Raw genomic sequence first — 19,990 nt, forward strand, 5'->3', positions numbered from 1 at the left:
AACGAAATCGGGGCGCACATATTAAAGCAAAACTAATGATGCCCAAGATTTAAAGCTGAATCGTTAAAATTATATGAATACATTTAAATGGCTTGCGATGGCATGGCAACATTATGAGCAAACTTATGAAAGCATGACACAGCAATAATATTTATTTTTTTTACTTTTGAATTAATTAAATTTATCTATTTGATTTCCCGTTTTGTTTTTTTTTTTTTGTTTTTGTCTGTTTTATTTTTATTTATTCCAAAAATCCTCAGGTGTCAAATTTGACATATTGATTTTATATATGTGTTATCCAAATTATTATCACTAGCTGGATTAATCTATCTAATTTTAGAAGAATCCAAAAGTTTCCCGTAAATCATTTAAAATTGGGATTCACAGCAAAATTGGAGTTTGGACTTGTTTTTCAGTTTTTTGTTTATTAATATATTTTCATTCAAATATTAATGTATGACGATGGTTTCATAGACAATTTTGTATCATTCTTTAAAGTTTAAATTTAATTGGTCACTGTGGCGTATGTGGCACATTTTTTCTTTGAATGTTGTTAGAAATTTGCGAAACAGGGGGTTCGAGTACCACGTTGGGCGCCATTTTTTAAATTGGGAATTCACAAAAGAAGTGTATTAAACCTTCCGTTGGGTAAAGCTTCGGATAAGGAAGATGAAAAAGGGTCGGTAAGGCAGATGCGTAAGAATAAAGATGTTGTTGAAAATTGACGAAATGGGGAGGGATCGAGTCCCTAGTTGGGCGCCATTTGTTTTTATTATTTTTATTGGGAATTGAGATTATTTTATTAAATTTTCATTGTATTTGTCTTTAATTTTTATCTTTTTCTTATATTTACAGACAACCAAAAGCTTAAGTAGCAGTGATTTTGCTTCAACTAGTGCCACGAGTGAAGATCAACAAAAATGGCCAATTGGCGAAACAGCATTACTAATCGATGATGTTGACGATGTTGTTGAAGATCTACCACCTCTACGAATAGAAGAATAGAGGATAAATCAAAGTTAATTGGAAAAGCCATATAATTTGAAGAAGTGCTTATTAACCAAGATCGTGATAAAACATAAAACAAAAAATATAACAAAAAAGACATACAAAAAAAAAAAATACAAAATCAGTAGACTAGTAGAATAAGTTTTAGCGATCCCTTCTTTTTCATTAATTTATGCTTAATTTTCCCTTTTTTTATAATTAATTTAATTTAAATTAATAGTTTCTTTGTCCATATTTTGTGACTTTTCCAAAACTTGTTTATCCTTATCTATTTTTGATCTGTGATATAAATGGGTGAAAAAAAAACGTATTTAATTAATTTCTAATGCCCAGCCCCCTTTTTTTTAGAATCGATTGAAAGCTTTATCTAGATTTATCAAAACTTTTTCTTCTGTTGAAACAAATTAAGCATAAATATAGAAGAAATAAGAATACTCTGATATCAGGATTTCATTTGTGGCTGTCACTAAATGGTATTATATGTCATTTATTGAGACAAACATATTTCATTTTTACTCTTTTTCTTTCGAAAGAAGAAACAATAAAAACGAGAGTGAAATCCTGGCATTATAAATTTTCCAATTATGTTGGGAGAGCTAAAAATTGCAATTGTATATTTTTATCTACCTCTGTGAGGCAATGTACGAAATAACATGAAGTTAACGCTGAGTGCATATACATTTTTTTGGGTTTTTATTAAGTTTTATTTTATTCCTCTCTTAAATGCACAAACTTTTTAGATTTAATCAAAAGTATTACTTAAGGGCTGGTTTCACCAAAACCATCTTTTATTGTAACAAAAAAAAAAAAAAAAATGTCGGTGACTGAGAAAAATACATTCGTCTCTCTCTCTCTATTTCTAGATAATTTTGTTTTTAAGTTTCATAATTCCGACAATGTGCACTTGAAAAAAATAATTAACACTTTATTTTCTATTTTATAAAGTTTCTATTAACAAAAATAATATTAATTCTGTTAGATGAGGCAAAATTTGCAATAAATTTAATTTTTGTTTCTTTCTTAAAAAAAAAAATGTTTGTGTTGGTTAAAAAACAAACAAGATGATTTTTTTTTTCCTTTAACAAAAAAATGTATTTTGTTAAATTGCGAGATTCTTAAAATTGTTAATATTATTATCATTATGTTTATAATATAATACGCTGTGATTATGTATGTGTATTTTATTTCATTTTTCAATTTTTTTTTTTTTTTTTGTAAGAAGTTGGGTTTTATTTTTTTAAATAATTTTAATTTTATATATTTTTATATTTAAAAGTAAAAGAAAATTTATAAATTAAATCAAAAAGACTTCTTTATAAGCCAAGAAGAATTAGAAGAGAATAGAAAAAGAAATAGATACATATCTTAAATGAAACTAAGTTAAATAATTTTGTTAGAATTAAATATTTAGTTTTAAGACAATGTTTTATTTTTTTTTTTTATTAAATTTTGTAATTTTAGGGTGTAATTTATAATTTTGAAAACAAAAGAATGAAAAAAATAAACGAAAATATAATTAAAATAAAATAAATATTTCTCTTATTGTTTTTCCAAGAAAAATGCTAGCTAAATAAAATTCAAGATACATGAAGCATTGAGACATTTACTAATAATTGTAAGTAAAATATATGTCCATAATTGATGAAAAGGGTTAAACTTGTTGAGAATACAGCAACCACCTTTGAAAACAAATTTTATGAGGAAGAATATTAGCAATATTTAAATGTCTTCATAAGGGTTGCTTTCAACATGGGTCTTGTCCTCAGCATGGATCAGCACATCATATTTAAAATTTCGAATGAGCCACTTCATAATATTAATGGACAGATTGTGGTTCACAAAGCTAAACTTGTTTCTTATTTGTATAATTATCAAATATTAATTTTTCTTAACCAATAAAAATGTGTTTTAAAAAAATGTTGCACATACGCCATAGTGACAGTTTGTTAAAATTTTAAGTAGGTATGGATAAAAAATTTGTAAGCGTTGTAACTAAAACAAACCAGTATTTTTTGTCAAAGTTCTATTGCATTCAACCGAAAATAATGTGTTAAGTGTCGGACTTACATTAACAACATGTGTCAACTGCTTTGTTGACTTTCACCCTTCCATCTCTCACGTGAACACCCTCTCTTTTGACTCTTTTGATCATTAATTTTATATTCAAAGGCAAACTTTTTTTCCAAGTTGCATGAGGGTTATAATTTTTTCTCTGTCTGCCTATTTCCTCCAAAAATCGTCCAGGACGTTTTTATTATTCTTTTTTAACAAAATCGTTAGAGCTGTTTTCGAGAAAAATAAACTTTTCCAAAATTGGTATATGCATGACAGGAATCTTTATTTTGGTCCAAGAAAAATTAATTCCAAAAATTCCTCTGTAGAGCCTCCAAACAACGATATATACCAAGTTTGAAGTGAATTGGAATAACATACGTTGCTGTACTTTTTATCCAATGCACGGACCAGCGGGAAACATTTTTTTCGCATTCTTTATAATTTAAATTTGATGTTTGATAGGTATTTTAACTTTTTTTTACAAATACTTGATACACAGGGTGTCCCAAAAGTAATTGCCCAAACGAAATATGCTAAAGACTTACTGAGGGGCTGTCTTAAAGACACAAAAAAAATGTTGGGGTGGTACAAACTGCTGGGTCGAATTATAAATTCACTGGACTATAAGTGCCCTTCGTTTACAAAGTGCATCTACGAACAAATACTAATAAGAATAACGATTGAACTAGAATTGAAAAAAATTCACGATTTTAATTTTTGTTTTTACTTTTTTTTTATTTCCTTCTTAAATGATTCTTTAAAAAAGATCTAATTTCATATTAGAATTTCATGTGATGGCCACTTTTAATTATTTATTCTATTAATATAACAACAAAAATAAACCTTTATAGAATTCAAAAACTAAATACAAACGATGTTTTTTTTATTTTACAAAAATGAAAACTATTAAATAACATATTTTTTTTTGTTGTTGTTTTTTCAAGAACACACTATTTTTGTTCGAGTCTTTGCCTCTTTTTTTTTTAATAAAATTGAAACAAAATTAAAAACCAACTTTTTTCATAAATGTATTGCACACTTCAATGCCAAAGAAGCAGGCAGCATTCGCTGGGAAGGCACGAATCATAACCGGAACAACACCACGATACAATGCCAATGGACCATCTTTTTTCATTAAATCAGCAAAGACACTACGTATACCGTGTTTATAAGTTCCTTCAGGTGCTATAAAGATATAAAAAAAAAATTAATAATTAATAAAAATTCATACAAATAAAGAAATATTTTCAATTTACCTGTTTGTAATCGACTTTTAAGCACATCAGCTGGCATTCCCAAGATCCAATAAGACATACCAGCCATACCACCGGCAAATAGTGCTGAATAAACACCAACATTTTCACCGCCAGACTTCTCTCTAGCCATATCTTGTAGATACTCATAGACCAAGAAATACATTCCATTAGCAGGTACATCTACATTATTTGAATTATTATTTTTTAATATGTAGCTTCTGTTTATTGTTTGTTGTGTATTTTTATTAAGTCCCGGTTTGTAGTCTATATTTATTAAGTAAGAGTTCTTAGGTCAGAAATATCACGTACTAATTCGGTAGTTACAATTTTTTTTTATTGCAATAACATAACCTTTGTATTCACCTTTTTTTTAAAACCTGTTTCACCAGCCGGCTAACCGGGTTTTTACATAAGAGAAGAAATTAAATACTCGTAAGTTGTCCTTTAAAAATAAAAAAAAACAGTCTACCGATATTAAATATTAATAGACATTACGTGATTTAATTAAATCTTGTTCACCCTTATCCAATGGGGTATTAAAATTGCATTTAGAAGGAATGTTTGTTCTTTATATTTTCTTGGATTAAACTGTAACATTGATATGCAGTTAAATAGACAAGTCAAAGGTTAAGGAAAATCAACTTTCAAACATAGTTAAGTCTAGTTATTTTATGTAAACCTTATAATAGGCTTATAGTATTAAACTCGAAATTTATTTCTATTAGAAATGATTTATCCAAGACTTTGCTCTTGAAGTAATTATGTAAAACTATATTTCCAAGTTGTGCGTCAAGGTTACTACTCTTGATCACACGACAAAACTATCACAATAAAGATATGTTCTACGATTTTTTGAACAGGACATTGCGTAACGGCATTGAGCACAACAAATTTGTATCATGTCTTCCCTAATTTTAGACCATTTATCCTTGAGAATAGTTTTTAAATCACATTTTTAATAATTTGGTCGAGGTGCTCTCATAAATTTATATTCGATCTCAGTCAAGTTTGGCCATTGAGTAGCGTTTTGAGTCAGATTTTGGGCCTTATTTAATAACTATTTCTTAAGAACCCATGATGTCTATTATGAATTAACATCTTTACTGAAGGCAAAGGTCCTTTTTATTCCAAACTTTCTGGCAATTTCGTCGTACAGGTTTTTCCTTTAAATGTTTAGATAGGCAACTCTTTTCAGCAAAAAGTCAATAACTGCTGACTTTCCAGCGCTATCATAAACACCCTTAAAATTAGGCCTCTATCACCTTGGTCTACTGTTTCAGACTAATTCAATGGATCGAGCTTTGTGTTTTCCTTTCTTCAAAGTTTATTCACGTCTCTCTGCATTGTAAATTTCCTTATCCGTATCCCAAAAGTTCAAACGGACGTGAAAAACTTTTTTAAATTATATTCCCATATCTAATAAGGTTACTCTTATTGATCCGCCCTCGGAATTCCGTCCTTTTGTGCGCCTGTGTGTCCACATTTCCACAGCCTTAACGGATGAACCGTTTTTATTCAAATTTGGTAGAGATGATTTTTATGGATTTCTGAAAGTTGTTTTTTTTTTTTTTTGTTTTGTTTTTGTATATCTCGCTTAGAAAGTGTACCTCCCATACAAAATTTTAAAGTTATAACAAATTTCTCTAAAACGGCTCTAACAATTTGATTAAACTTTGCAGACGTAATATTTAACGCAATTGCAATTTTTAGTTTGTTCAAAAAAGTCATATCGGCTCTTCCCGTATATCAACCAAATTTCTTTAAAACTTGTATAAATCAATAAGAGAAGACATGGCCCCTGGATTATCATGAGGTGTCGATACGACAGCCAACTGCAATCTGATCCTTAATTGATCTATTTTTGTCACCGTGAGCCCATGGAAGATCTAAATTTTGTTGAGAATAATTTTTCGTATGCTCAAAAAAATACTGTCGTACCGGATTCACAACAATCTCCAAGTATCTGATACTAATTGAGTTGAAATGAACGGGTACTACGCCTATTTAGCTCATACAATTGAGTTATTATGCTATGTAATGTAAGTTGTACTGGGGCGACTCAATTAGTCAGTTTTTATAATTTTTTTTTCTGAAACTTAGATCCTGTTTTCGTGATTTCGTAATTCTTTAAAATTAAATTACCTACTCGTTTTTGATAGTTTTAATATAAAATAATTAATTAATTAAGATTTTTGCTTTGTTTGTATACAGAAATTTGGATGAGGTCAAATACGTTCCAAGTTGAATTGAACAAAGAAAGTGGTAGCACCAAAGTTCTGAGAGAATTTGGCTGTGCACCAAAATTTCCCTTGGAAATTTTCATGTTAAATCGAAGGTTCAGAGAATTCGAAGCTTTTAAATCAACAGATTTTGTTTCTAAAAAAAAACACGGTAACTACTATCAGTTCTAAAAAAACATGGTCCACATCAATAGTCAAAAAGTAACTCTAAATATTCGTTTAAAAGTGAATATCAACGCGTGTATCAAAGTTAGTCTCAATCCGAATACCAAGTATCAACGGGAGCTTTAACGCGATTGTCAACATTACCTTAAAATGGCACAGCATTAGTAACTTCGGTTGGACTTCTAGTTTTAGAAATCAGTCCCAGTGTTTTGAAGGCATGTCTATTTTATCACAGACAGGATTCCCAGAAAACAAAATTAAAAAGACAGGATCTTAGAAAGAACGCAAGTAAATTGCCCAACACCTAAATCAAAACTAAATCTAATTTTATTTGTCAAATATTTTTTCGCCTTGAGCAAAATTTTGGTATCTTTTTTTTGCTTAACCTTCAATGCAACACCAACATCGGTAATAAGAAAAAATTCAAAAAAAAAATTTCCACTCAAAACACATATTCAAAAAAACGACAAAAACAATTGTAATTGCAAAGCTACTCAAAAAAGTGATACATATGAACGTATTATAATTGCGGAAATGTTATTCACTCTTTTCAAACCCAAGTCTGGCATATAAGTAATAAAGTATGCTGTAATCATTGACCAAATATAATATTGGCAGTGTATGGCACGCCTCATTTAACAGGAACTCAATATTAAATTAAAAAAAAAAAAAATATTTTTAAACTTTCCCAACCAACAACAACAACAACAAAATAAAAAAATTTATCAACTTTCGTAATAATTCTTTACAAATATGCAAGTATACCAAAATGTATATACAGGGTGTCCCATAAGTAATGGATCAAACGAAGTATGCTGATAGGGGATCTTAAGGGCTCTCAGAATTTGGTAACTTGTTCATCCCAAATCCTTACGGCTTTCGATTTAATGCAATTCATGTGAAATTTCGAAAAATCCCTACTTGGCAACAGTATTTTGCTTCCGAAGCCCATTATTGATTTTTGTTTTCTAAAATTCTTTTACAAAAACATTGCCAAATAATAAGGAACAATTAATTAATCAAAATATTTTTTATTCCATACGCCATTTCGCTGCAAATTAACTAACAGTTTCAAGTTTGATAAAAAATCAATTTTTAACTTTTATTTGAGAGCAACACGGCGACAAAAATTTCTACGGTGTGAGAATGGTTTATTATTTTAAAAAGTTGCCCTGCTATTGTAGTTTTCAAAAATGTATAAAAGTTTCCAAAGTTGCAGTTAGATCAGAAAATATTACAATTTGAATTCAACAAAACAGGGTTTTTCAGAACAAAAAACAACCAAAAATAAACACATTTCTCGAACTGTTATTTGTTTATTTTTCTTTGAACAAAAGCGTCTATTTTTGTTTGTGTTTTTGCTGTGAAAAACCCTGTTTTGTTGAATTCAAATTGTAATATTTTCTGATCTAACTGCAACTTTGGAAACTTTTATACATTTTTGAAAACTACAATAGCAGGGCAACTTTTTAAAATAATAAACCATTCTCACACCGTAGAAATTTTTGTCGCCGTGTTGCTCTCAAATAAAAGTTAAAAATTGATTTTTTATCAAACTTGAAACTGTTAGTTAATTTGCAGCGAAATGGCGTATGGAATAAAAAATATTTTGATTAATTAATTGTTCCTTATTATTTGGCAATGTTTTTGTTAAAGAATTTTAGAAAACAAAAATCAATAATGGGCGCAGGAAGCAAAATACTGTTGCCAAGTAGGGATTTTTCGAAATTTCACAAGAATTGCATTAAATCGAAAACCGTAAAGATTTGAAATGAACAAGTTACCAAAATCTGAGAGCCCTTAAGGAGGCCTATCACCATATTTCGTTTGATCCATTACTTTTGGGACACCCTGTAGATATGTAATTAAAGATTAATTGGAATTTTATCCATAAGAGCCAATAGGATGATGGAGAAAAACAAGCCATGCTGGCTGACTGGCTGGCTGCTACGTCTCCGATGAAAAACTCAACCTCTTTGAAAACAAGCTTATCAAAACAGCAAAAAAAAAAAATTAAAAAAACAATCTCCGAGTTGAGTTGAAATGCTTATACTTGTTTTGATAAGAACATCCTTTTCTTACTATGAAATAATTCTAATCGACGCGTCGTCACATTCTTTCATGACTAGTGAAGACGACGCTGGTTTTTTAAAAACTGCAGCTCGTTTCGATTGATATTTAATATCCCTTCATTGTTGTTTTGTTTTCGTTTTTATATTTTTTTTTGTTCTTGGTTTAATTTATTCCTGCCCAACAATGAAGAGTCTACTTGTAACACTCCTTTTAGTCTGTCTAGTGAGTATATAAAAAAAAAGTGGTGACTATTCACACCAAAAACCACGTGACAAACAAACAATTCAAAATCAACAACATACAAAATCCCCCCCTTATCTAGATTGGCAATGTCTGGAGTGGACCTCCATCAGTTCCACAAGCTTATATGAAATGTCCGAAAGGATGCGTCTGTCAATATGCCCACTTTATGGATTTACAAATATCTCGATGGATAAATTTCATGCAAATCAAACATCAGGATCGTTCGATCGGAAGCAGAGGTTCATCTCAAGAAACCCAAGAAGAGCTGGTCAATGAAAACGAGGTAATGTTCGATGGCGATGAAGGATTCAACGATAATCCATTTATTCAGCAAGTAACTTGCATCTTGCAAGTTGAAAACGATGTGAGTGAACTTGTTAGTCAACTGCCAGTTGATTTGCAGGCACTGGTGCTTCTATACACCGCCGAAGGAAAGAATAAAACAGGTGAGTTCGACTGAAATCTTGAAGTGATTCAATTTAAATCAACAATAATTCTTGATTTTTCAGTACCTACAAGTGTATTCAAACCACTTAATCAACTGACAACCTTGGAAATCCGAGGACCGAGTGATAGAAGTTTCCGTCTCATTATCGACGAACCCATGAGCTTCCTACATCATGCAAACTTCGAGTCCATCGCCCTATTTGGCAGTGAAAACTACAAACGACCCAAGAATCCAGTTCATCCTAGAGAAAGTTTCGACTATGTACCTAGCAGTGAACAAATCGCCTATAATATATCTTTGGAAACAATGCCCGAAGGTGAAGACATCGACATCGTTCCCTACGATGTCTACATTCAAGAGATTAAAAAATCTCGTTTAGCAACATTCTATGGATGGGAACATCTGGAAGTTCTGCGTATCAATCATTGTCGATTGGATGAAATGCACTGGGAAATGTTTGACGGCCTGTTGGAATTGCAACACTTATCACTTGAACATAATGAGATAAAAATAGTGCCCGCCTTTGCGTTGTATGGTGCAATGCACATTAAGACTTTATCACTGGCATACAATTCTATTTTGGATTTTAATTATCGTTCATTGGCTGGTTTGCTAGACTTGGAGGTTCTCGATTTGAGTCACAATAGTTTGTCCAAGTTATCAGAATTGAGTTTTCCACCATTTCCCAAATTGGAATATGTTGATTTTAGACATAATCCAATTCGATATATATTCCCAGCTTCATTTGGTGTGATGAATAATACAAGGACAATGCATTTGGGTTCGAAGGAGACTGCTGCGGAACTTTGGGGAAATGTTCCATTTGATTCATTGCATTTGCTTAAGATTCTAACTATTACAAATGTTTCAATTGGTGCTTTAGATCATGATGTCTTTCAGAATTTGAGGTCATTGGAAGTTCTCGACTTGAAAGGACAGATTCGGAGTGTGGAATTTGATGCTTTTGCCGATATGGCACATTTGAGAGAATTGAATTTGAGTTCGTGTAATATCAGAGAAATATCCATGGATGCATTCTTTGGGTGTAAGAAATTGGAAATTGTTGATTTGTCAAGTAACAATCTTTCGTATATACCACCGGGTTTGTTTGACGAACAGAATCAAATAAGAGAGATTTATTTGCAGAAGAATAATTTGAAATATCTCCCGTCGACATTCTTTCACAATCCATCACTCAAACTTGTACGGCTAACTGAAAATCCATGGAAATGTACCTGTGACATGGCACTGTGGAAGCAAAAGTTGACAAATTCACTTGGAGTTGGCAAGTCGAGTCGATGTATTAAGCAATTTCATACAGGAAAACAATTATCCTGTCGGAAAATAGATAATTACAGGTATGAAAAGGCTTTGTCACCACGTTGTGAGAATTATAATGGACGAAGTGTGTATTATGTTCTTCGAAAAGATATTCAATGTACGAAAACGATCAAGAAACAACACCATACACCACCACCATCCTCGTCATCATCAGTACAACGGGGGAATCATCAATATCAACGTATGCCAAAGTACAAGCATTTAGATGATAAAATGTCTCATCATGATAAATCACAAATGAAACGTATGCAAATGCAAAAAGAGAGAATTGTCATTCCATGGGCTCAGGCTAAGGCAAACAAAGTCAAAAAGACAATGGCACATATAAATAGTTTAAACTATTTAACTGGTGAAGGTTTGAGGAAAAATAAATCTCAAGAAGTCGAAAATGATAAAATATTTGGTGGAAGTGTTGATGAACAATTTGATTTTAATTATATTTAGAAGAAAAAAAAAATATTGAAGAAAGCAAACAAATATTAACTAAATAGCGGATGTATATGATTTTTTGTGTTAAGTAGGGGTTTTTAAGGAAATATATTGTTTCAAATTAATAACGAAAAAAAAAACAATGGAGTTCTAGAAATATTAAGTTTTTTTTTTTTTAATTGAGTTAAAATTGAGGTTTTCATTTTTAGATGCCTTCATTTATTTAAGTTAAAAGTTATATTTTTGACTGAATGTAATCTAAAACTATGTTTTAATAAAAAAAAAAATTTATTTTTTAAGTTTTCTTGCAACTTTGGTGAGCGAATATCATTGTGATGCAGATATGTTGCTCAAAGTTGAATTTGGGTTACTGAAAATGTGCAAAACAAAAAATAATTCAACGTAGGTACTGTGTAAAAAGCATTTGACTTTAAATTTATGGCATTTTTTCTTGCCTAAATTCAATTTGCTTCAACATTTAGTTTTATTATGTTTTTGCGGTTAAAGGTAGAAGGCGACTGTGGCGTATGTGTGACTTTTTTAACAACTAAATTCCATTTTCAATTCCGCATAACCTAACCATCATATTTATCACATTTTGGGTGAAAATTTAATTTAGAAAAAAATATATATATAGCTATGGACAGTGAAATAGCACAATATTGAGAAAAATCATGCGATTAAAATTTCAGGTACATATGTGAGATGATTTTAATAATTTGTTTTCTTTGTTGAAATAAACGGATCGAGACAAAAAAGTGTTAAAAGTACCTTTTTTCTTTGTTAGTTTCTACCTTTTTAATCTCTTAAGCACTATTCACATGAGCACGACCAACGACCAACGAATGAACGAAAATTCGTTGATTTTGACATTTCTTTCACATGAGAGTTTTTAATTCGTCGCGAATGAAGTTTGAATTCGATACCGTTCACCACCAAAACCAAAACAAGAATGATTTTAAGGTTAAGTCGCGCGCGAACAATTTATTCGTTGTAGTGTGGATGGTATGTGGAACGCGAATAGAGTTTGACAATTCGTAGCAACCAAACTGCAATTCGTAACTACCAAATTGTTTTTACAAATTTTTCTTATTTTAGTAAACAAAATGCAAATTTTAGTGTTCTAACATTAGTATCAATTGGTTTCTTACAATTTGAATCATTTTTTGTTTGAAATTGAGTCGTAGAAATGTGTTAAATCTCGTTTGTTCGTCCATTCGTTCATTCGTTGGTCGCTCTCATGTGCAAAGTCCTTTACTAGTAATGGGCAGAAGTAGCACATATTTTTTTCAAATTTTTTCGAAAGTTGTAAAAGGAATTTTATTTGCTTTACCCTTATCATTTAATAGAATAATTAATAATTTAATAATTATTTTAACTAAGGTCTTTTAAATGCATACTGAAGGAATGGAAAGATAGGAAAGAATTTTTTTTTGGTACAGTGAATTGAGAATAGGATCATTATTATCTCAAATATTTCGATTTTGAGAAAAAAATTTAAAAAAAAATGGATTATTTTTAAGAAATCGGTTCTTGGACAACAAAATAAAGTCATATATTTGATTTATTTAAGGCCTACTGCTTTAATATCACAATGCATCATTCAAATTAACACTTTTTCCAGACCCCTACATCCCTTTTAGAGATATCCTAAATATGATAGTTGTACCGAACATTTAAGCATAATTTTTTTATCATAAAAGAAAGTTGAGTTTCTTTGTATAAAACTTCAAAACTTCCTTCCTCCATGGTTTTAACCCAAATCGCAATCGTATGTATGTATGTTATACAAACATGTACATAATCGCAAGTATAAAATAATGGTCAACTAACAAAATACTAATCCTAACTTAACTAATAATACTCCTTAATATATTGAAAATTGTAAGAATTTTTAGTTAGAAATGTTAAGAATGTTCAACTCTTGCAATTTCTCATGTGGGAATATGGAAGCCCTTCTGACACTGTACACTCGAAAACCCATATACATATGTAAGTAAGGGTCTACGGAAGTTGCCAAAAATGTTAATTTAAATATTATTTTATGACTTCACTCATAGTCAAACATTTGTATAGTTTAAAAACAAACCAATTCATAAAATGAATCATAGGTTTTTTTAAGATCAGATGCACTTTTCGAACATTTTTAAACTTAATTTGTGACCCAACCAAAAAAATTATTTAAAAAAACAAATTCTTGCAAAATTCGGTAGTTCTTAAGAATATAACAATAAATAACCTAATATACAATCTTATTGTATGAAAATAACATTGTTAATTGAGAATTTCAAATCATTTGCTCTATAATCTATAAATTCTTTAGAAACAAACGTGACGGTTTCAAACAAATATCAATAAAATTTAAGTCAGTCATGTATAGTTTTTTACAAAGTTCCATTCGTCATCTGTTTAAAAAACTAAACAACAACAACTTACCTCGCAACATAGTTGCACAGCTTCCTTTAAATATACTCCTCAAGCCACCTTCTTTGTACAATTTCTTAGCACAATCTATCATGCCATCGTATTTCTTGGCACCCTTTACATCCGATTGCACCTGCAACAAACACTTGATTCTCTCACCCGGTGCCATAATCGCCGTTGAGAATATTCCCGAAAATGAACCAGCAATAAAAACTTGTCCATAGCTAAGTTTTTTATTATCTTCAGTCTGTTGCAATCTTGTTCCCAAACCATAACCAGCAAAGCAAACTGCAAATATGGGCGCCACTCCAGTTAGGGGAGCTTGTATGCCCTTGAACAATCCACGAACACCTTCGTTGCGAATAGTCTTACTGGCACAATCAAATGTGCCTTTGTATAGTGGGGCAGTGCCTGGTGCTGGTGTTGGCATTGTTTGTAAACGGACCTTTTTTATAAGAGTTTGTATATGGTTAAGGATTAAAATATAAGAGAGTGATAGAGTAAGAAAGTTTCTCACCTTAATAGTATCCAGAGGATGACCTGAGAGAACATTGCATATTCCACCAAAACCGCCACTAATAAACGATTTTATTGGATTGACTTTTTGTTCGGGAGCTGCTTCTGACATTGTTTTGAATTTTTTTTTTCGTTGATTAGCCTCTTCAATAATTTCACTTAAATGTACCCCCTGTGAACTTTGCTCTTCGATTATTATAAATTCTATTTTCTAAATTATAGATAAATATATAACAAAGACTGATAAGAAAGGTATGGAATTAAATAAAATTATTAATTTGAATTACCTTTATCAGTTCGAATCAACCTTATTTTCTAGTTGAGGTATTTTTTATTGGGAATTTTTTATGTGATGACGTTCAAAATGTACACAGGCAAGACGGAATAGGGCAAAGTCCACTATCAGAGGAAAATAAAGCTGAACAAAACCTTCGTATTGTGATTATGCTTATACAACAATCATTCCTTGTCAATTGTTATTAATTCAAATGAATTTGTTTTCAATTAAATTAGAAAAAGAAATTTAAAAGAAAACGAAAGAAAAATAGAGAGCCGTATTGGATTAAAGTTGCGTTCTCTAGCCGCAACTTTGGAAACAACTCTAGTCTCTACTGTCACAAGTGACAAGACAGGAAAAACGTCAACTACGTAGACAAGATTTGCTTGCTCGTTGCAAAACAGGTTCTCAAAATGTTTTTTTTTTTTTTTTAATTTATTTGAATTTTTATTTTGAATTTTGGATTTTTTTTTTTTTGTTGGTGGTTGTGTAATGGAGAAATGAATTCAAGGCAAGATAAAATGCAAAACTTTTTTTTTTGAACTTGTTTATCTTAAAATATATGTAAATGCATGACTGGGTCGCATGTTGATGCTCGTATAGTATGTTTAGAAATTCAAGCATTTTTATCAAAATAAAATGCATGACTAAGTCGTATGAACTTGCTCATAAATGGTAAATGTGGCTTAGAATAGTAAAACTTTTTACAGCAATTTTGATTTTATTTGATCATTTATTTTATAAGAAATTTAAAAAAAAAAGTATTAAAATTATTTTCAAATTTATTACGACATTCATTATTTTAAACGATTTTAATATCCAAACGAAGTATGCCATCTGATTTCTTGTGTAACAAAGAATTTTTAGAATTTTTTTAAATTGTGATTTTTATTTGAGCCGTGTTTTTTTAAATATAATTTGTTGAATATAACATATAAGAAGTATTAAAACAAAAAATATTTGGTATACCGCTCTGAAAAATATATTACTACTACCTATATACTATTAAACAAAATTTCATGAAAATTCATTAGTCCGTTTTTTTTTAATTTAATTTTTTTTTAGTTTTTCAAAAAAAAAAAATTATGACTTTTTTTATCTGAAATTTGTCTTAGTTTTTAAATTAAAGCTAATTAAATTTTCGTTGCAATCGGTTAAAGGATTACCAAAAATGTCACATTACCAAAAATGTCTTTCAGAAAATACAGGGAAATAATGGTATCTCATATTCTACATATTTGCCAAAAGAGATCATTTATTTTTGATCTGAGATAAAATTTCCCAGATCTCGATTTTTAACCTATTTGCACACGCGGTTTTTTATTATATTTTATTTTTAATATACATTTGCCATGAGAGATCATTGGATTTGATACAAAAATCCTTGAAAATTTGAAAAGATGAACAAAAAATGTAGCGCACTGAACTAAATTGAAGTGAAACGTCAAAAGTCCACAACAGTAGTTTGAAAAAAAAATTTCATCTTATTTAAGAATCTTACTGTGGAGAATTGGCCCACTAAAACCTTTTTTTTTAAGAAAAGAAAAGAAAAGTAAAGAAAATAAAAGAAAAAAAAAAAAGCAAAGAAAATAAAAGAAAAAACAACTGGATATATCTTTCTTATTAATGATTTAGTTCAGCCAATGAGGAGTCAAATGCAAGGGATATGAAAAAAAGTTGTGACCACAGATAAGTTTGGATGAAGCCTCCAATTGAATAAGGCTTTGTTCTGAGTATAAATTTCACTTGGCGTATTGGTTTGTTTTGTGGGGCGTCATTCTCGAGATATGCGAGAGGTGAGATTTATACTTACAAACCCCTTTTCAATGCTGCTTCAGATTTTCCTCATTAGCTGCGTTCCTTTGGGAACTTTTATCTACTGCTTAGTACTTAAAACTACTTTGAACTACTTTTGCTATATTGAAAAAGTAGTTCAAAGCAACTTTAAGTACTAAGCAGTAAATAAATATTCCCAAAGGAACGCAGCTATTGACTAAACTAATTAGGATAAAAGGTAGTCTTAGAACGTGCATCCACAAAAAGCTTTTTCACAATCAAAATATCTCGTTTACTGAACGACAGTGCAAAACACACTACAAAAATGGAACTGGTAAATTTCCAGTTAGAAAACATGTTCTTTTAGTTTCTTTCTTATTGATGTTTGTCTTTTTTTTTGTTTGAAAACTTTACTAAACATACAAAAATACTAAACAAAAATTTTTGAAAAAATATTAAAAAAAAAAAAACAAATTTATTGAATTTCCATTTGTTTATAAATTTTACAAAATCAATATTACTGTCCAGGTTGTGGAGTCATTCTCAAATATTTCTTCCCCGATGGTACCTCAACTGTTTTAACACCTTGAGGAAATAGTTTAGGAATATCATCTTGCTGAATAGTTGGCAAAACCATACATTCTTTGCCATGCTAGAAAAATTATTATTACAGTTTATTCAAAAATTAACACATCTATACTTTACCTCCCAATCAGCTGGTGTGGCTACCTTATTATTATCAGTTAGTTTTAAAGAATCAATCACTCGAAGTATTTCACTGAATTATGAATTTTTGTTAGTGTTTTTTTTTTTGTTAGAGAATTTAAAAGAAACTAAAAAAAAACTTACTTAAAATTTCTTCCAGTTGATGCTGGATAAAGAAGTGTCAAGCGTAGTTTCTTACTAGCATCAATAATAAATACCGCTCTACAAGTCAATGGAATACCAGCCTTGTCACGTTCGTCTTTGTCAAGCATATTTAGTTTAACTGCTAGCTCACGCTTATCATCGGCAATTATTGGATAACCGAATTCAGTAATGTCTATAAATAAATAATTTTTTTTTTTTTTGGTTTTTGTTGGCAGATATGCAACTATTAAACAAAACATTGTCATTTGTTAAAGGGTTTAAAGAACCCAAAGACTGATCTTAGAAATTTATTAGCTGAACTTATCTAAATTGTAAAATTATAAGAAAAGCTCTTTACTTACTTTTAAAACTTTTAATATCTTCAATCCAACCATTATGCGATTCAACACTATCACATGACAATGCAATTGGTTTGATGTTTCTTTTGGCAAATTCTGGTAATAGACCAGCAACTTTACCTAATTCTGTTGTGCAAACAGGTGTATAATCAGAAGGATGGGAAAAAAGGATAGCCCATCTAGAAATTATATAGTCATTATTTTTTCTTTTTTCTTTTATAATTTGTTTCTTTAATTTCATTCTTACGAATCTTCCATCCATTGATAAAAATCAATTTTACCAATTGTTGTTTCAGCTTGAAAATTTGGAAATTGATCTCCAAGGTTTAAAGGTTTTCCTTGTTCAGAAGACATTTTTCAAATTTTTCTTTAAAAAAAAAAAAAAAAAAAAAAAAAAAAACAGTTTGAGAAGATGTGATTTAGCATAAAAATTAAAAATAAATAGATAAGAACCAAAAATGAAAGATTTCATCACAAAAATCAAGGAGTGCATATATAATTTGAGAGTTGGAAAAAAAGGCATTTATGAAATGAAAATTATTAATTATATTTAATAGTACTTACAACAAAAATTAAAGAAATTAAATGCAATTTCTTGGAATGGGAATTCTAAAATTCTACTGCCTCCCTTTTTTGGACGACCGGCAAAACGAAATGACGACGAGTGAACTACTGACCAAACCAACAACTACGAATGATTTTTGAAATGAATATGAAATGAATTTGTATCAGTGCCGTCGTCGAAAAGCCTAGTACGCAGCTGACGCAAAACGAAATTTTCCATATTATGTGCCCTTAATAGCTGCGTTCCTTTGGAAACATTTATCTACTGCTTAGTACTTAAAACTACTTTGAACTACTTTTGCTATACTGAAAAAGTAGTTCAAAGCACAGTACACATAAAAAGGTAATATATTCCGAACTGACATTGGTCGCCAAATTGTCAAAACATGACAATAAAGAGAAATTTTACGGTGAAATCGGAGAGTTCACGATCGGTTAGGTTGTTCACGTGAAAAATGAACGGGAATTTCTTTCTCGTAGTAAAACTCCTCCTCCTATATATTTCTTCAAAGAAATGAATTTAAAAATTGAAGAAAAAGGCATTTTCAATGCTTTCCAAACTGAACGTCTGTATTTTTTGTTTGTTTTTTGTGAACGATTGTACATGAGTTAATCAAACTTGAATTGCTTCTATGCGATGAATGTCAAAAAATGTTCCAAGTAGAGACATATATTCTTGTTCACTTCACTATAAGTATGTACTAGGTTTATAGCCAATTGTAGAAATGTGGATCAGCCTTGGTTCAGGAATTTAATTCGCCGATTTCGGTGGTCAACTTTGGTACAAGCTTGGATTTGGCTATTTTAACGTATATGAACTTTGAACCGGTGTTTAACCTCAGTTTCACCACCGATTTCATAGAATAAAAATTGCTGATCTACGGATTAAATATTTGTAACACTGGACCTTAAAAGTAAATAAACTTTTCAATAGCCAAATGGTTAAGACAGAACCAATTTTTTTTTGACTAGTATAGGACAAGAAGAAGGACAGATCTTATGCAAATCATTTTAGCGCAATTACCGAAATTGCTTTGGACTTTCCTTCATAGGTAATCCAAAAGCTAATAGTTTGTAATGACCTTACGGAGGCTTTGTCTAATACACAAACCGGATGACTTGGGTATTGCATGTTATAATTTTACAAAATTTTCATCATATTTCGTGTTGTTAACTTTTTATGCAAATGTAGGACTTTAAACTGTGGAGGAAATAAATGGTTATGAGCTGCAAGGTGAATTCCGAAATTCTCAAAACCTTTGAAGTGAATGATAAGTGAGCATTTCCACGCAAGAGCCTAAAACCCAGTACGCAATTCACGCTAAATTTTCGCCGAGATAAAATTCCCATACAAGTAATCGATAATTTGTATGTGGGATATATATTTTAGCTCGGCTAAAATTTTTCAATAATTTATATGGGAGCTTAAATTTAGCACGAGCTGCGTACCTAGGCTTAAATGAAAAATTATCTCAAAATTGCTCCTAAGGCCCTTTTGCGAGCAACTACCTATAATTAAACTGGAAGAAAAATAGCAGCATATAAAACGAAATGTTCATTTATCAAAATATTTCAATCTAAAAACGACAGCTCTGACTCTCTGCTCATGATAGATATGTAGTTCATTTTGTTTTTATTTTACATCATTCATCTGCAAATATTTCATTCAAATTTAATAAAGGTAATTTTTCTTTTAATTTTTATAAAATCTTTTTTATAGAGAAATATTTTTGTTATTCTTTTATTTTTAATTTTTAAATTTAATATATTTTCTATTTGTATTTATATTTTTTCATAAAAAAATTGTTCGTTTTAAATTAAATAAATTCATTATAAGAAATGAATTCAAAATGAACACACACATATACATATATACAAAAAGCAATTCATTAAATCAATCAAAATCAGCTGTTTACTTTTATTTTCTTTTTGAACTCAACAAGTTTTGGTTTTTTTTTTGTTTTTGT

At 30.1% G+C, this 19,990-nt stretch overlaps 4 protein-coding genes across 7 annotated transcripts in view; 2 read left to right on the top strand and 2 right to left on the bottom strand.

The window, feature by feature from the left end:
• Nucleotides 1-1,657, top strand: part of LOC129916857 (scavenger receptor class B member 1) — a 55,171-nt gene extending 53,514 nt beyond the window's left edge. For all 3 annotated transcript variants that reach the window (XM_055997048.1, XM_055997046.1, XM_055997047.1), the window contains exon 11: nucleotides 856-1,657. In XM_055997048.1, the coding sequence (XP_055853023.1) occupies nucleotides 856-1,005 (150 nt within the window). In that variant the 3' untranslated portion in view covers nucleotides 1,006-1,657. The remainder of the gene's footprint in view (nucleotides 1-855) is intronic.
• A 2,268-nt stretch (nucleotides 1,658-3,925) lies between these two features.
• Nucleotides 3,926-14,820, bottom strand: LOC129916859 (congested-like trachea protein). Of its 2 annotated transcripts, none has more exons than XM_055997051.1 (5): nucleotides 14,486-14,820; nucleotides 14,200-14,377; nucleotides 13,695-14,127; nucleotides 4,320-4,499; nucleotides 3,926-4,248 (listed from the first exon to the last, which is right to left on the bottom strand). In XM_055997051.1, exons 2-5 carry the CDS (start codon nucleotides 14,308-14,310, stop codon nucleotides 4,067-4,069), a joined length of 906 nt encoding a protein of 301 aa, XP_055853026.1. In that variant the 5' UTR covers nucleotides 14,311-14,377; nucleotides 14,486-14,820; the 3' UTR covers nucleotides 3,926-4,066. The 2 variants fall into 2 exon arrangements, with proteins under 2 accessions (XP_055853026.1, XP_055853025.1); XM_055997050.1 differs by having other exon boundaries at nucleotides 14,200-14,409; nucleotides 14,486-14,819.
• LOC129916858 (leucine-rich repeat-containing protein 15-like) lies at nucleotides 8,636-11,400 on the top strand. The gene is made up of 3 exons (XM_055997049.1): nucleotides 8,636-9,019; nucleotides 9,120-9,486; nucleotides 9,550-11,400. Exons 1-3 carry the CDS (start codon nucleotides 8,981-8,983, stop codon nucleotides 11,271-11,273), a joined length of 2,130 nt encoding a protein of 709 aa, XP_055853024.1. The 5' UTR covers nucleotides 8,636-8,980; the 3' UTR covers nucleotides 11,274-11,400.
• Nucleotides 14,821-16,720: 1,900 nt separating the features above from the next.
• On the bottom strand, nucleotides 16,721-18,158 carry LOC129916861 (peroxiredoxin-6). The gene is made up of 6 exons (XM_055997052.1): nucleotides 18,024-18,158; nucleotides 17,707-17,826; nucleotides 17,463-17,638; nucleotides 17,101-17,293; nucleotides 16,957-17,029; nucleotides 16,721-16,903 (listed from the first exon to the last, which is right to left on the bottom strand). The coding sequence occupies exons 2-6, from the start codon at nucleotides 17,811-17,813 to the stop codon at nucleotides 16,769-16,771; spliced, it is 684 nt and encodes a 227-aa protein (XP_055853027.1). The 5' UTR covers nucleotides 17,814-17,826; nucleotides 18,024-18,158; the 3' UTR covers nucleotides 16,721-16,768.
• Between the last annotated feature and the right edge of the window lie 1,832 nt (nucleotides 18,159-19,990).

This window comes from Episyrphus balteatus, chromosome 3 (genome assembly GCF_945859705.1).
Source record: "Episyrphus balteatus chromosome 3, idEpiBalt1.1, whole genome shotgun sequence".
Classification (NCBI taxonomy): Eukaryota; Metazoa; Arthropoda; class Insecta; order Diptera; family Syrphidae; genus Episyrphus; species Episyrphus balteatus.

Bases quoted from the DNA above. Each gene is read 5' to 3' on its own strand.
- LOC129916858 (XM_055997049.1), top strand. From the start codon at position 8,981: ATGAAGAGTCTACTTGTAACACTCCTTTTAGTCTGTCTA. The intron at 9,020-9,119 runs GTGAGTATATAA...CCCCTTATCTAG, and splicing joins CACTCCTTTTAGTCTGTCTA to ATTGGCAATGTCTGGAGTGG. The intron at 9,487-9,549 runs GTGAGTTCGACT...TTGATTTTTCAG, and splicing joins CGAAGGAAAGAATAAAACAG to TACCTACAAGTGTATTCAAA.
- LOC129916859 (XM_055997051.1), bottom strand. From the start codon at position 14,310: ATGTCAGAAGCAGCTCCCGAACAAAAAGTCAATCCAATAAAATCGTTT. The intron at 14,128-14,199 runs GTGAGAAACTTT...CTTATAAAAAAG, and splicing joins ATCCTCTGGATACTATTAAG to GTCCGTTTACAAACAATGCC. The intron at 4,500-13,694 runs GTAAGTTGTTGT...CAAATAATGTAG, and splicing joins CTGTGCAACTATGTTGCGAG to ATGTACCTGCTAATGGAATG.
- LOC129916861 (XM_055997052.1), bottom strand. From the start codon at position 17,813: ATGTCTTCTGAACAAGGAAAACCTTTAAACCTTGGAGATCAATTTCCA. The intron at 17,639-17,706 runs GTAAGAATGAAA...TATAATTTCTAG, and splicing joins TATCAATGGATGGAAGATTC to ATGGGCTATCCTTTTTTCCC. The intron at 17,294-17,462 runs GTAAGTAAAGAG...ATTTATTTATAG, and splicing joins AGATATTAAAAGTTTTAAAA to ACATTACTGAATTCGGTTAT.